The 16,077-nt window shown below is 42.6% G+C and overlaps 1 protein-coding gene across 1 annotated transcript in view; it reads right to left on the bottom strand.

Moving 5' to 3' along the window:
• The window catches only part of LOC132472418 (uncharacterized), a 42,810-nt gene extending 29,693 nt beyond the window's left edge, over positions 1-13,117 (bottom strand). The window contains exons 1-4 of the mRNA XM_060072022.1: positions 12,890-13,117; positions 10,935-11,139; positions 9,906-10,034; positions 9,510-9,608 (exon numbers count right to left, since the gene is read on the bottom strand). Of these exons, the coding sequence (XP_059928005.1) occupies positions 9,510-9,608; positions 9,906-10,034; positions 10,935-11,139; positions 12,890-13,117 (661 nt within the window). The remainder of the gene's footprint in view (positions 1-9,509; positions 9,609-9,905; positions 10,035-10,934; positions 11,140-12,889) is intronic.
• Positions 13,118-16,077: the final 2,960 nt, after the last annotated feature.

Below are 16,077 nucleotides of genomic sequence, written 5' to 3'. Positions count from 1 at the left end.
AAGGACTAAGAGAACAATGCTTTCGTTATTTTTTCTGCTACAAGTGAAAGGGAACCCCGAGTATCATGCTGCACATGCAAACATTCCAAGCTGGCGCCTCAGATGATTTTCCTGTGTCGTATCGTTACCAAATCCCCTCTTCTACCCCTCGCCTATTCCCCTTTGCCTATTCTCTCGTCAATTCAATTAGAAAGACTCCCAGATTACTTTGGCTGTAAAAACGAATTGTACTTTACTCATCATCAAGGGCTCTGTGGCTTTTGAAAGAGGATGTGTCCTCACTCATACAAAGTCTCCCCTCTGGAACTGTGAAAGTTTACTACCTGGCTTGTCTGGCTTGACTTACGGCAACTCCCCTTTTACCTTGGACCTGGCTTGCTGTCTTTACAATAGGTCGAACAGGTTCTGGTGTGGAGCTTGGGCTGCCGACAGCAAGCCTCTCCAGAGGTCATTGGTGACTTGTGCCCATGACAAGCCTGGCAGGTGTCCTGCCTGTCCACCCATGCTTTGGCATATGGATGACATATCGGAATGCCAGAATCCATTGGTCCCAGATCAGAAACAAATGAGACAATAATGGAATTGATTGTTCGATTTCCCCTCTATGCTGCTCCATGGTGGTACTTTGTGGTGAACTTGTGGGTCATGCCTTATGTCTCGCATAACTCCTCAATTACCTTTCCTTTGAACTGAGACCCTCAATCGGAAAAGAAGAATTGAGGTACCAAGAGCCCTTGAAGATCTCATCCCTCAGGGGAAACATCACAAGTTCATTATGACCAATAGAAAGATGTTCCTGTTTATGCCCATAGGCAAAGGACCAATCAGGTCAATGTCAAAAAAATGTCCTGGTCCGCCGACTTGGCTTCATTGAAGAAAAACTGATGGCTTTTGTTGCATGGATGACATTAGGTAGTGCAGAGGGCAAGATAGGCTGCTTTGCTGGCTGTCTGAACCATAGCCCGGGAGAGAGTGTCAGGTCTGATGGCCTCTCTCCGGTAATGCACATGGAACTGAAATTCCTGCAGTTACAATTCCTGCAGTTACATAGCACGAGTGTAAAAGATGTCTGGGAAGAGCCCTTAACTTCACTTCACTGTCTGGCTGAGCCAATACGAGGCCTTTAACCGGAGCCTGTTACAACTGCTCAGAACTCGATTGATACTCTTCGGTCCACTTCCATTTCTCTTCAGTGTTTCTGTTACAATCAATTTTTTCAACGCCGGCCAACAAAATGTAGCTGCTGCTCCTCAAATGAATGAAATATCATTGAGTCTAAATAACAAAACTCTGTGGAGCAGTCCGATTGGCTGAGCTCAAACCGGATGAGCAACTGGAACAGTGACAGGATGTCAGTCACTGGTGAAGTCATGAAAACCAAATAAACAACAGTGCGAGACGAGTACACCTCGAGTGACAACCGGGGCAGAGGATAGGATGAAGTAACTGATGAACAAGGAAAAAGGTATAATAAACTAGTAAACATTAAGTTGGATTGATTTTTACAGTTGAAACCTTCACAATTTATTCTTTATGGATGTTCATGTGCAACTAAATATTTTTATGTTGTTAAATAATGCTCTAGTTAACTTATGCTAGGTAATTTTATCTGCTTAACGTTAACAGGTAACGTTACTTAAATCCACGTTAGTAAAACACATCCCAACAATGTTTAAATAAATGTTTAAATTTGCTTTGACTCGCGTGCTGTGAGACTTGACTGACTCTTTCAAACATAGTTCCAGTTAAATTACTGGGATGACTTTTCAGGCACCGCAATTCACTTTCACAAATAAGGTGTGGAGAAGTGATAGGCCAGAGATGTTGGACACAAGCCTGTTCATTCCAGGGGATCCAAATCAAGGATTTTCCATGAGCAGGTGCCCTTATAGCTACTGTCTTGAATTAATTTTAACCTCATTCTTACATCTCTCATCCCTCCTTAAGAGACATTCAACCACTCCTTGCTCTGTTTGCTTAACAGAGTCCTTGATTTCCTAATTCATCTGTTGCTTGTGCGTCTCAAAATGGTTTCTCAAGCTCTCCTCTCTGTGTGAAGTACTTGGAGCTGAGCTTTGCAAAGCCTCCTCCAGCTCCTTGATTTGGTTTGTGAGGCCTCCAGATTACTTTCTCTTTAACAGAAGTTGGTTTTCTGGGTCTTTCTCCTCTTGTTCCTTGCTGGCCTCCTCTTTCATCATCTCTATTATCATCCTCTGTGTCAGAAATGTATAGTTCATAAATCACAGTGATGTGATTTCCCAAACAGGATTGTCCGGGTGACAAAGGGCCCAAACACCATTGCTGTTTCAGGATACATTTTTGTGGCATGAATAATTTCCCCAGGGCGTTGATCAGAACCACACTCTTTGTTCAGTTTCATTGTGACATATTTGTTCCACATCTCTTTGGTTTTCATAAATGTTGCTTATTTATTCTATTGTCCATGCAGTTTTATGCATTCAAAAATTTAAACATTATTCAATATATGTTGTGTTCTATTTTATTCTGTTTGGTTTTGGCTTTTGGTTGAGAGTTATTATTTTAATACACAGCTTGCCAAAATAAAAAACTATCCGTACGGGCGACCACTTCTATAGCAATCATGTAAGAGGATGCATGGTGAGGAAGATAATGAAAACAACTCGGAAGAAGGAAGTTTGTCAACCTATACAACCGATTTCAGGATTGCAACCACCAAATAGCGAAAATACAATATACCAAATTATGCCACACAATAAACCATTTTTCATAAACCAAAATCCCCAAATTGAACTCTGTTTGAGTTTATTTAGTTCATGGGTAGTCTCCCGAAATGTCTCAAACAAAATTCCTCCATCACCGAACAATCTCACCGGGAGACTTGATGAATATGCGTGTCTGCGTCTTGCGATCCGACTGTCATATCTATTTTAACCCCCACGATTGAATTTAACACCAAACTAACTCCTACTGCAGTACGAAAACAAAACTATCAGGCTGCAGACTCCGAACACTCAAAGGGGGCGCCACAAAGATTTTCCTGTGACTTTGTCTCCCGGGATAAAATCACCTCTTCTACCCTACTTCCCTTGATTCTCGTCCCCTTCTTAAAGGGACGTCAAGTCATTTTGTATGACTCTTCATGTTACCTTCTCAGAACGAATACATTTTAGTATATTAAATAGATATAAGTTAATTGAACTTTAATTGATTTCCCCTCATTATTTTGTTATTCTTAGAAGGCTCTAGTGTGGCAATGTCACAAGAGTTAGAAAGCACGCCCTCCAACCACCCAATGAAAAGTAATGCCACCGTTAATTCTACTGCCCGAAACAAACCATCAGGTGTTCATTACAGCGCTTTGTTATTATGCATTTGTACCAAAGGCAATACCAAGGTACCAATAAACAATGCAACTTCCGTTCATACTGGGGAGAAAAATAGTGGGTGGACTTTCTAAGCATCCAAACGAAAAGAGGCATGATGACACAGACACAGCAGAAGGGTACAGAGTAAATCTCTTGCCAGCATTATGGGATGTGGGACTCGGCACACACATAAAAAGTTACACTGATAAGTAACAGGTATTGCAACTCACACAGACAGAGAACGGTGTTTAAAGACTATGCGTACTCTCTACATTGTGCTTAGCGTTAACTTCTATCAACACTGTGTTTGACATTAGTGGCTCGTAGCTGAGAAATGTTTTGCATTTCATTGAGCCATAGTCCATCATATCAGATGTATATTACTCTTTTGACAAGGTTTCCATACACGCACAAACACACATTCATTCATGTGTATTACACCTGAAACGTTTTACATGTCAATATATACGTGTTATTTCTTCCATCACTCCAACTCAATAACACAACTAGCTATAGAAGCCGGTACAAAACGTTCTCCAAAACGTTTTTGATAGTAGTTTATGCTTTCTGTTTTTCTTTTCTGTGTGATGACAATGGCCTCACAGCTAGAGGAAGCCTCGTACACCATGTCGCTCTGAGCATAGAATCCATTTGAAGCCCAGTGTTTCATGGGATTAGATCTACTTCCCCCCAGAGTATAATGCCAATTTCAGGCTTCCAAGAAGCGTGCATTTGTATTTGTGCTCTTATTGTACAGCTGCCTCGCACGTCTCCATCCCACTTCCAGCAGTCCCAAGGCCGTGGCGGGGCAGGGTCACTGAGTACAACCAGTAACTAGCAAGCTGTTAAAATATATGAAAAGCGTTTGGATTGGGAAGTCGGGTCGGTAGAGCCACCTTTGCCAGAACGACGCCATTCATCCGCGATGCTAGTCTCTATCCCATTCGTCTCTGCGTTGCCGTTCATGAAGGTATGCTAGCAAACATATCAAGCAGGCTCTTAACACTCAAAGCATGGAAGAAAACAAGCGCAGCCTCGCTCAGATGTATAATTTGGTTTCCCCAGTGAGATAAAAAAAATATAGAAAGCCCAGAGGTGAATGCACACGCAGCAGTCATGTTTGTTAAGATACATGGTAGGGCCAAGCTAGTTTTTTTTCCCCCTCCCAACCCGTTGGAAACACCAGTAAATCACCAGTAGGGGAGAATAAATATATACTTATTACATTGTGCACACTGCATATATTCACCACCTTAACATATTGCACACAGACTCGGTGCAAATGTGCGCGGCGGCACACGGGCAGAAAACACGCCATGAAAAATGACAGCAGGGGAGGAGGAGAGGGCAGACCTGAAAAGCGTGAAGCGGTGGAGGAGAAATAATCATAGCTCCGAGCAGCAGGGGAAGAGAAGTGTGTGTGTATGTGTGTGTGTGTGTGTGTGTGTGTGGGGGGGGGGGGGGGCACAGAGATGGGAGGAGCTAGAGGCACAGAGAAGTCACTGTAGCAGAGAAAAATGATGCTTCTCTGCTGTTCCCTCCCAAAAAACAAAACCATTCCCTAGCACCTGTCAGTGGCATGCGATAGGGTGAGAATTGCTTACTGGTGGCTCTGCGCCATAGAGATCGTACCCAAAAGATACCGGTAGCGGAGGTTTTGACTGAAAAGAAAATCATGTTGAAGAGCAGTTGGATAATAGAGGTTAAGAGGAAATAAAGAATTTAAGTGTGGTATAATGGTCTTCAAATTATTAACACAAGTCAGATGTTAAAATTGTAAATGCGACGGTTTACAAATTGTAACAATGGCAGTGAACTGACAAGCCATGTTTGTTTGCATTACCCTCTTTGGCCTTAAGGTGTCTCTATTTCCCCATGCATGGGTAGGGGCTACCTCGCTCAGTGGGTGGAGGGGAGGGAGGGAGGGAGGGGGGAGGCATGCCCCTCCCTTGCTGAACTCCCATCTCCACATAACATATACACATCATTTGAAAATGGCAGCTTTTTGAAAATTCACCTTGATTATCAGACATTAAAAGTGACTTCTCCGGCTCTGAGAGTCTGGCTAGGGGGATGGCTGCAGACAGCAGAACAATGCAGCAGGCTTAGTATTAATGCCTGGATGGTGTGTGCAGGGAGGAGAGGGAAACCAGCCCTTTGTTCTCTCCTACAGCCAATTATTATTTTGTGCGTGTGCCTCTTTTCACAACAAGGGAAAATTTAATTTTAATGCACTGCAACAAAAAAAAAAGAAACACATCTAGGCAGGCATCTTTTGTTAGGCAGAAATGTTAGATACGCATTGGCTGCTAAGAATTAACTATGTATACACACATCCCCATATGAATTATAGAGAAGTGACAGATCCCCACAACCCAAACATACAACAGTATGATCCTCCTCATGCAAAAAAAAAAAAAAAGAACCACCACTGCAACTAAGCCCAGACTTGCTATGATAGGAACACAAGATACCACCCTGGTGTCATTAAGAAAGGGCTACGCTGCCGTGCATCAACAGTGGCGCGGAATCGCCGAAGAATGTGCACATGGCGGCCCGATGATATATAGAACAAAACACATAGTAAAAATACCAGCGAGGATTCCTGATCAAATGACATAAAAAATAAAAACCCGCTGCTCTGTTGGTAGGTATGTGGCCAAATATTTTTCTAATTGGACAAGTGCTTTATCTTGCTGTCAGACACGCAGTAAAAAGCGCCGCTGTTCCCAGAAGGAGAGGAGCACTGCTTGCTGGCCTTTTATTAGCGCTGGAACTCTGATATATGCTCTGATATACGCTCTGCTCCAGGCTTTCATTAGGAAACCTGCACACACACACACACACACACACACACACACACACACACACACAGTCTGTACATGGATGGCCACACCTAGATTGCAAAAACCCATTAATACACAATTCAGCTGGTGCAATATATATATGGTCCTAGCGCGAGAGAGAGAGAGAGAGAGAGAGAGAGAGAGAGAGAGAGAGATGGAGAGAGAGAGAGAGAGAGAGAGAGAGAGAGAGAGAGAGAGAGAGAGAGAGAGAGAGAGAGAGAGAGAGGCAATAATGATAAAGAAAAAACACAATACACAGACATAAACAACCCATTAACCGTTTAGCCAAACCTAAGGGAATAGTACTCAGTATCCACAAATACCTTGGAATACAAATATTTGCGAAAAATTATGCTGACAAACATTATGGAAGATCGAACAGCAAAACCAGACAAATACAACACACACGCACGCGCTCGTATACACACACACGCACACACACACACACACACACACACACACACACACACACACACACACACACACACACACACACACACACACACACACACACACACACACACTAACACACACACAAAGCCACACACAAAGCCCTGCAGGCTAAATTAAATCTCACTCCTCAGGCAGGCAGCTAACTGCTTGTGTTTGGGACCAGCTCTGCAGCACAGCAAAACCAATTCTCTGGAGATGGTGAAATTAAAGGGCAGAATCCTCCCAGTTTATGGTTCTCACCCTCCTCTCTTCTCCTTTCAATCAAATGTTTTATAAGCATCATTTGTCCTAAAAAGTCATGTAGTGGATTGAGAGAGAGAGAGAGAGAGAGAGAGAGAGAGAGAGAGAGAGAGAGAGAGAGAGAGAGAGAGAGAGAGAGAGAGAGAGAGAGAGAGAGAGAGAGAGAGAGAGAGCTAGCTGTTGTGGGAAGGATCATCAAACCACACCTATATATCGACACCTAGACCTTGGAGGTTGGCCGAAAGCTTCTAATGATACATCCATCATGCTAAGAAGAAGGAGATTCACACACATATTGGAATTCAAAATGTGCAGAGGTTCACACACACTTAAGGGTATGAGTGTATATGTATAAGTAGCACCTTCCTCTCCACACTGCCAGGCTGCCTATGGTGACTAAGATTGAGCAACACCTAGCCAGCAGTTGAGACCTGCTCTTGGGTAGGCGTGCAAGCTGCAGCCCCCTATCAGCTATCAGCTGGTCATGTCCAAGGCTATCGAACACACACGCCGACACAAGCACGCACGAACACACGCACATGCACATGCACACCCACATCCACACCCACCGACACACACTCACACAAACACACACACAATTTCATGTCATTTGCATTTTGACCATAGGATTATAAATTAAGTAAGGCTGCGGAAAACTGGGGATCAAACCCGGGATTCTTTCCTGCGCTAATATGACCACACTGTTCTGTCCACAGTTTCATTCCTATGGTGTCTAAATTAAATTATAATCCCAATCGTAGGGTATTCTACACAGTAAACAATATACAACAATATATGTACCATGATCCAATACCATTTAAATTATTGAAATTACTAAATAAAAATTCCAATAAGAAGCTTTTATCCTTTCCCATCATTCATTTAGAATATATAATTATTTATCTGAATATGAATATGACATGAAGTATTGATCTTAATGACCATACAAATTGACAACACACTATAACTATATTGTTTGACTTTTCAAACATAGATAAATGCCTTCTTGTGTGTCAGAAACGTTGGTATGTTTGTAACTTTTGAAAAAAAACTGAGGTTAATTTAATCATTTATTTTGATTTCTAACTTTCCAAGCACAATTAAATGCTAGCAAACAAATGTTTGTGTGTGTGTGTGTGTGTGTGTGTGTGTGTGTGTGTGTGTGTGTGTGTGTGTGTGTGTGTGTGTGTGTGTGTGTGTGTGTGTGCCGTGAATGTGCATAGAAATGAGGCCCATGTTCTCTACATATTGTCTCATTGAGGCATCTTTCCCATCCCACGGACCACCTTCCTCACTCTCCCGCTCTCGTCTGGTGTCTGGAAGAAGTCATTTGTTCCTGAGCCAGCACTGCCCGGATTATCCAGCAACTGGAGATAGGATATATGCGTCATTAAAGCAGAAAGCACTGCGTTGTAGATGAGAGAGAGAGAGAGAGAGAGAGAGAGAGAGAGAGAGAGAGAGAGAGAGAGACAAAGTCAACAAAGGTGACATGCAGGGAGAGCAGTAGAATAGCACGCAACACACACACACACACACACACTCATACACACACCGATGCCAAAGCATCAACAAACACAGACGTACACTTTGCATGCATAAACCAACCACGTCTGTGCTGCAAGCAGACACACTCCCATTCAAACACAAATACACATCACACACACACAGGCAAAACACACAATCATCCCATCCACTCGCTCCCACACAATTTACCTAACCTCCGGTGAATAACAATAACAACGTGTTGTAGTCCCGCTGCAGATCTAGTCTGGAGAGACATGCCGGGCTGGGGCCACTTTTTAAATTGACATAAGGCACTGAGGGAGTCGAGGTAAGGCAAGTCTGAAAGGTGTGGGGGCCAAGAAATAGCACTGAAAAATAATGTGTTGAAATGAAAGCACAGCTTGTTGACTGAACACGGCTGGAAATATGCCATTCTCTGACAATCTCATGTGAGCGTGGGATCAGCTGAGTTTTAGACACCAAAAGCTTACAGCTTTGATCTTATCCTTAGCAATGCAGTGGTCCTAGGGAGCGTAACCAATTATTTATGAGGTATATCGTTCAACTATATTATGTGTTGCCCAGACACTAAGAATGCTAGCCAAGTCATTTATATCAACGTTTATAGTACTCCGAAACTAAATAAACTCCACAGAAAGCATGAAATACTTTGCGACTGACGTGAGACCATATTCTCGATGGTATGTTTTTACTAAGAAAGGACACATAAATTTGCCAGGCTTTTGAAATGGACCGTCTGAAAATGCAGCCCCAATACCATACATGAGGCCCTACAAGAATCAACACGGTGAAATGTGATTGGAACCCTGCAGATTGAACCGTCTAGACATTCTACCAGCTTGACATTTTTTACCTTTCTCTCAACAACATGTTAGTAAATGTAATCACTTTCCCAGTGACATCATGACTCATACGACATTATAATACATCAAAATGGTAATTTTTTCATATTGTCTCATAAAGCATGCCATCCCCAACAACAGATAGGCAGTTGCTCGCGCAGTTCTGAACCCACTACATAGTCTCCTTATCCCCCTTTCAGCAGCAGTTCCTTCCTCCTCTAGTTGGGATGCTGTGCCCTGTACTGGCCCTCAATTACCTCTGCAGACCTCTGTGTCTTCAACGTCTTTGGTCCTCCACACCACTCCTCCAACCGCTTCTAAGGTATCTGCCACTACTTTGCTGCCCACCTCTCCACCTGTAAGACAGCCCCATACCAACAACACACAGGCACATGTACAAATGCACACACACAAGACACACAGACACACAGAAGAACAAAATAGCTTGGTAAGATCGGAGAAACCATTCCTTTTGGTTTCAGCATTATTAGTTGCTTGCAACCTACAAAAAAAGAGCAATTTCACAGCCCATAATACGGCTTTATCGATGAACGTCTATACAAACAATAATATACACAGTGCACAAATAAATGTATTGTGCACTGTTAGATGAGCAAAGAAAGAGATGCATGAACACACGCTCACTTACTCACTAAGAATAATCACATGTAGGGATGGAGGTGAAGACATTGAAGTTAGGCTGACCTCTGACCTCTGCTGCGGCATACAATCCAGGATAGAATCACTCTCTTCTCCCACCTGCATTGGATGGTCTTCTGACCCTGCATGTGAAGGGGGGGGGGGGGGTGGGCATTGCGTGAGAATCAGTTGACGACAGCACTATTGTGAAGCAATGCAATACTAGGCCAACACTTACAACACATGCATTGTAGAACTGCACGCAATGTATGCTTACACATTTGACCTCAACTATGTGTGCCTGTTGGGTAAGTTGACGACATTCAATCGTCCATCCTCATGAATGTCTGTTCTAAGTTCACTGTTGTTCTACTGTTGCCGTAGAATCACACTGAGAAAACTGTTTTGTATTGAGCTCACAAGCTTAAATAAGTGCAGGAACAGGAAATAAAGACAAAGTTGAAATAACTACACCGACTGAACAAAACGCTTTATCTAGGACTTAACACTGTCCGACTTGTTATCATCACGTAACACATGCATAAGAAAAGACGAAGCAGTGATGGATGGTGAAGGAGGTAGAGTGCTGAAAGGAAGGTGAAGGAAGGAGCGGCAGTGTGGGTATTCCAACCACAGATGACACAGGTTTTGCCCCATGGGCACAATCATCCCAAGGCCTGGAGAAAAAATATAATCATCTGTCCGACTATGTGTCATACCCAACGTTTATGCGATTGACCTCATAAACTAGCGTGTATAGATTTAAACCTACCCAGTTTTTATAAGCCATTTCTGAAGTTTGAAAGAATCAAACCTTAAGGGTACATTTCCAGCTACAGATCATAGCCGGAGCATATGTTTTCAGACATCCATTAGTCCTGCCAATCACATACAACTATTACTATGTATGATAACACTAACTGACCCTAACCCAAAAGCAACAACATTGAAAATAATAAGATATTTATTGTGACAGTGCACAAGTGTATGTGCTAAACCAGGGCCTGCAGGCAGGGCTCAGGAACTGATGGTGGGATCTTTACCTGATTTTGGGTCCTGCTGGGCTTTGCTTTTAAGCAGGCTCTGGAGTGGTGGAAAGCCACAGCAGTGGTCTCCTCTGCAGCCCAGACACCCACATGACATCAGGATGCTGGCTATCAAACTCCCAAAACATCCAGGGCGGCAAGAGCGAGAGAGAAAAATCAATCCAACACAAAGGGATGTTGCTGTTTGCAGGGGTTGGTTTGGCTGAGGGAAGACAAACAAGCATAGCTCCTTCTGATAGCTGGACAGATGGTGTTGGCGTCTTTCAGAGCCGAGTGCTAGCTTGTCATCAGTGATAACAAAGAATTAATGAACACAAAAAATATATAAAACATTAATCAATAAAATTGTAAAACATAAATACTAACTGATTAGTTCGTTTACCAAATACATGATTAGTAATTTATTGGACAAGGTAATAATAAACTCTAACCATCAATATCAACCATCTGCCCTATATTAATTATAATGCAATTAAAATGAACATGCTTCCTAAAAAAAAAAAAGGCGAAACTGGAATTATGCATGCCATGGTCTTAGACAGAACATTAGATTTTTGAAAATATAAAACACATGAACGATAGAAAATATACCACAAATACCTTAAGAGAAGCAAGTAGCATATTGATAGCATATTCTTTACACATACAACGCTAACTCACCAACGCTGAGCAGAACACTATCAAACACGCCTTTAATTAGTGAACCAACTTGCGTTCATACATTACAGGTGAGGGAGGGTTAGAATGGGTGGGGGAGTTAGGGACAAAGATTGAGGGAGAGGAGGAAAGAAGGTGAATTTAGGATGAGGGAGAAAGGAACAACAGAGGAAGCTAAACAGATCCAGACCCTCGTCAACATGGACAAACAGTGTAGACTGCTCCAGTCCCCGTTGCGGATGACTGCCGCTGCCCTCGTTACACAATAAATAATAACCCAATAACCAATAATCACCAACCCGGACAGTCACCGATGGTCAAAACATCTGCAAACGGGCCGTCAAATATTCCACGTGTCCATCAAAGCAAACCTCATTTCTGTCCCATTCACAAGCATTGCCAGCACTCCCATGTCCAGTTTTACCACTTTAAAAGTAAAATGAATAGCATGCCGAATATTCCTGCATTAAAAAAAAAACATTATGCGGGAATCCATTTCACGGAATCGCATAAAACGCGGCTCATCCCCTCGCTTTCTCTTTCTGTATGCGATCCCCACCGATAACCCTGGTCTGGCTTTCTTTCCCTCACAATCGCTGCCTCTCTCTCTATTCTCCCCTCCTAAACTGATCAATACTTCATTTAAATCATGGCATTAGCACACACTACTACTACTGCAAAGAAAATAGAGAAACGGAACACAAACATGCTTCATTTGTTTAGCGACATGCTTAGACATGATTCACTGCATAGGTTCTAAAGATTTTTCTTCATTAGAACAAGGAAAACAAAAGCAGAACTATATTCAAGTGTGCGGGAGGTGGGGGGGAGGGCTGTACTGCTGTCTGATTTCAGCTGAGCCACCCGCTGATCAATAGCACATTTAAATCTTGGTTGAGAAGAGCCATCACAATATCTCGTCTCGTCAGAGACAAACACGCTATTGCAATTATCATCTCAAATGACCAGTGTCAAGGGGACGACACTGAATGCTGATAGAGGCATATTTCATATTTATTCAGCAGATTTTTTTTACATTAGCACCTGAGCGCATAATTGCTTAATATATATGCACTCTCACGCTTTTATCTATTCACATAATTTACAACGAGCACAATCAATATGTTCCTATCAACATCCTGCCCGGTGCTCAAATAGCTTGTCTGCCTGCCTGGAATTGTATAATAACCGGTCCAAAAACTGCAAATGACCCCGGCTCATTCCTGAGCGCTCATTGGAATTTGCAAAAGTGACTGGCTAATCTTCCGGCTTTGTCTTTAATCCCGGATATTTACCTGAGTGCCTTGGGAGTCACGGGCCTGGCGGAAGTGCAGTCTCTGCACGGTAGCATTCCCGACCGAGATAGCTAGGATAAAGCCAAGCAGGTCAGCTTCTCCCCGTTCCAAAACAGGGGTGTACGGTGGCGAGAGAAAACGAGGTACTGGAGGAGTGAAGGGTGGAAAGCCCAACATCAGCCAAGACGTGCTGGAAATGGAGAAGGAGCCTTTCACTCGAGGGAACATGCACTTACATATAGCTTGGCGCCAATGTCAACCAATGAGCAATTAGGCAGACAAGACTAAAGTTATTGATCGTTGGGGCTCTTGTTTTTCTCAGGGGCTAACTAGCCTGCCTGAGGTTTTTGTGATGGCTGCCTGAGCTGGAGGCTGCGGTGTGAGATGTAGGGGGGAGGATGGGGAGGGTAGGGACGTTTTCTCCCCAGGCCTTGAGCTCTTGAGTCCGGAACTGCTATTATCATTTAGGCGGATATTGATTGGCACAAGCTAAACAGGCCCGCATCTCATGCAGTCACACACACAGAATTCAAGGCGGTAAATAACAGGTGAACTTTCAATCAGAAATAACTAATATCACTGATATTTGGTCAATACTTTGGTATTCTGTTTTAAATAACAGGATAATAGCTCTGAATGTGCCTTCATATAGAGTATATATTTTATTTTCCCCAAATACAAACACATATCTTAACCCCATATCACTATGAATTGACATTGATTTATAAAGATATTGATCACTAGGTGGCTGTTACATATGTTGGGGCACCAAAATGACAAACAAAGTAGAAATGTCCAACAGATTCACACTATATGAGAGAAGTAGACTAAAGAGGGGTCAGCAGACAAACAGTTCTACATAAACTCTACTCCGCATGATCCGTAATCAGTCATGGCTTCAAATTGTACTGTATCTTCCCTGGCATGCTGGTTGGGTTATGCCATTCTGCCTCTGAATGCCTGCTTGAACGCCAATCTCTTTGATGGCCATCTAGTTCATACAGTGCCTCTAATTACCCCCCCTGTAAAGCCCATTTCCCACTGTACCTAAAAACCCACTATTACCCACTAACAACTGTTTTTTTTCCTTCAATGGGAAAGGTTACAATCGGTATTCAATCCCTGGGAAAATTACTCTGCAGTATCTGCGGTATTTATCGGCTCCCACTCTGATCGGCGGAAATGGTGATCGCACAAATTTTTCGCCTCTTTTTCCACCGCCACCGCTGCTATTAATGCTCATTGAATTTCAGGGCGTTGCTACATAAATAGACAGGAACAACACGCAAAGCCGTTGCTGTTCTTTGAACAGAGTTTGAGAGACTGAATAATTAAAAGATATACAAAAGAAATAACCACTGCAGCATTTTGATTGGCATCGATGTAGCTTCCTGTTTATCAACCATGTTTTCCAGGCATTCATGATGTTGAATGTGACACACAAGATATACAAGCTAATTTTGGTAGGAAAAGGCTATACATGAAATTGCCCCCCTCTTGTAAGCAGTCCCTGGGCCGGGCCAGTTACGCTGAATTTATGAGCACGAAGGGCCATATTCCGATGTCACATCAAGTTTGAATAAAACACCCATGTAAAGCAGCTGCCAGTTTCTTCTTTGTGGGAAAAGATTACATTTTAAGGTTGCTTCAACTTACTAACTTTTTATTTTGGAATTTCTTTCTTTATACTTCTTACTAACTTTTATGCCTTCAAATCATTGAGGGTTGTCATCTTTATTTATTACCGGAGTTGATTTGAACAATGCTTAACCTTTAGTTGAATAACTATGATTAATCATGCCTGGTCGGGCCTGTGACAACCCAGAAGTAGGATTTCTGCATATTCACCCTTGTGTCAGGGTTCATGTCAAGGATCGCCAATTGCTCCGGGACAAAACAGATATAATTTGTCAAGGCAGAGAAATATAATTTCCACACAACCAACCACCCTCTGCAGCCATGATTTATCTTTGAGTGTAGGCAGACTACAACCTTCAACTGGTGACTTGTACATTCATGATGTTGACCACTAAAGTATTTCTACCTTTCCTTAGTTCGTGCTGCGGCGACAGCTAACCTGAATCTTCAAGACCTATGACAATAGGCTAATGCTACTACTGCATGCTATTCCATATCTGCAACCCCCATGGAGCAGTTCCATGCCTATCTGTCGTCAATCCGATGATTGCTTGGCGTCAAGCAAGACATTGACCACATCCATATCCTGCAACCCTATTCAAAGACTCGGTAGAAATTACAGCTATAAACAAGATATTGCTATCATTTTATCTCAGGGAGAAACAATCATACATGTTGTAACATAATATAAATATTTTTAATTGCAGCCATTTTGCCAAAGAACAATTTTGGGGACTGAGATGCACACATTGGCTTTGCCTTGGTAGATTAATTAACAATAAGCATCCATTAACATTCAGATCTGAACAGCTATATTACTCCACAGCCGGACATGACACACACACACACACACACACACACACACACACACACACACACACACACACACACACACACACACACACACACACACACACACACACACACACACACACACACTATTGTGTGCATATCTTTCTTTACTCCACTTGCCTTCAATACGTTTGTATGCAATTATTTGTGCAATAATGTAATCAGAGGTAAGTTGTGATAATGGAAGGCCAAGTATAGGTGGTGATTGCACAGCAAGCATCTTCAAAAGCCTGTGCATCAGAAGGACACCTTTAATATTCAGACTCCTCACGTCACTCTCGACTAACTCCCTAGCAACCACCATAGCAACACACTCTGACTTAAACGTGAATAGCATGGTAAGTCCCATTCTACCGCCACCAGCTAGAGAAGGGAGGAGGGGGGGTAAAGAGACAGCTATGCCTGAAAGAACAAAACTATAAGCAAAAACACACGACTATGTACAAATACTTGTGTGAATAGACAAAAAAGATGCCGTGTGCAGAGACAGGTAAGAGCAGGAAAAACTGACGTTTTATTTTAAGGTTCTCCAGATTCCCAAGACTTGGCTAACTGACAAAAATCATTACGACAATATACCACTATTCGACATTTTAATTCTGTGTGTGGGTCTGTGCGTGTGTCTGTGTGTGATAGAGAGAGTGTATGCATGCACGCATCACCCAAGTGTGTGCCTCTCTGCAAGTAAAAGCACCAAT

This window comes from Gadus macrocephalus, chromosome 14, assembly GCF_031168955.1.
Source record: "Gadus macrocephalus chromosome 14, ASM3116895v1".
Classification (NCBI taxonomy): Eukaryota; Metazoa; Chordata; class Actinopteri; order Gadiformes; family Gadidae; genus Gadus; species Gadus macrocephalus.
Note: the sequence above shows the minus strand (reverse complement) of the source record. Positions and strands in the feature narration are given on the sequence as shown.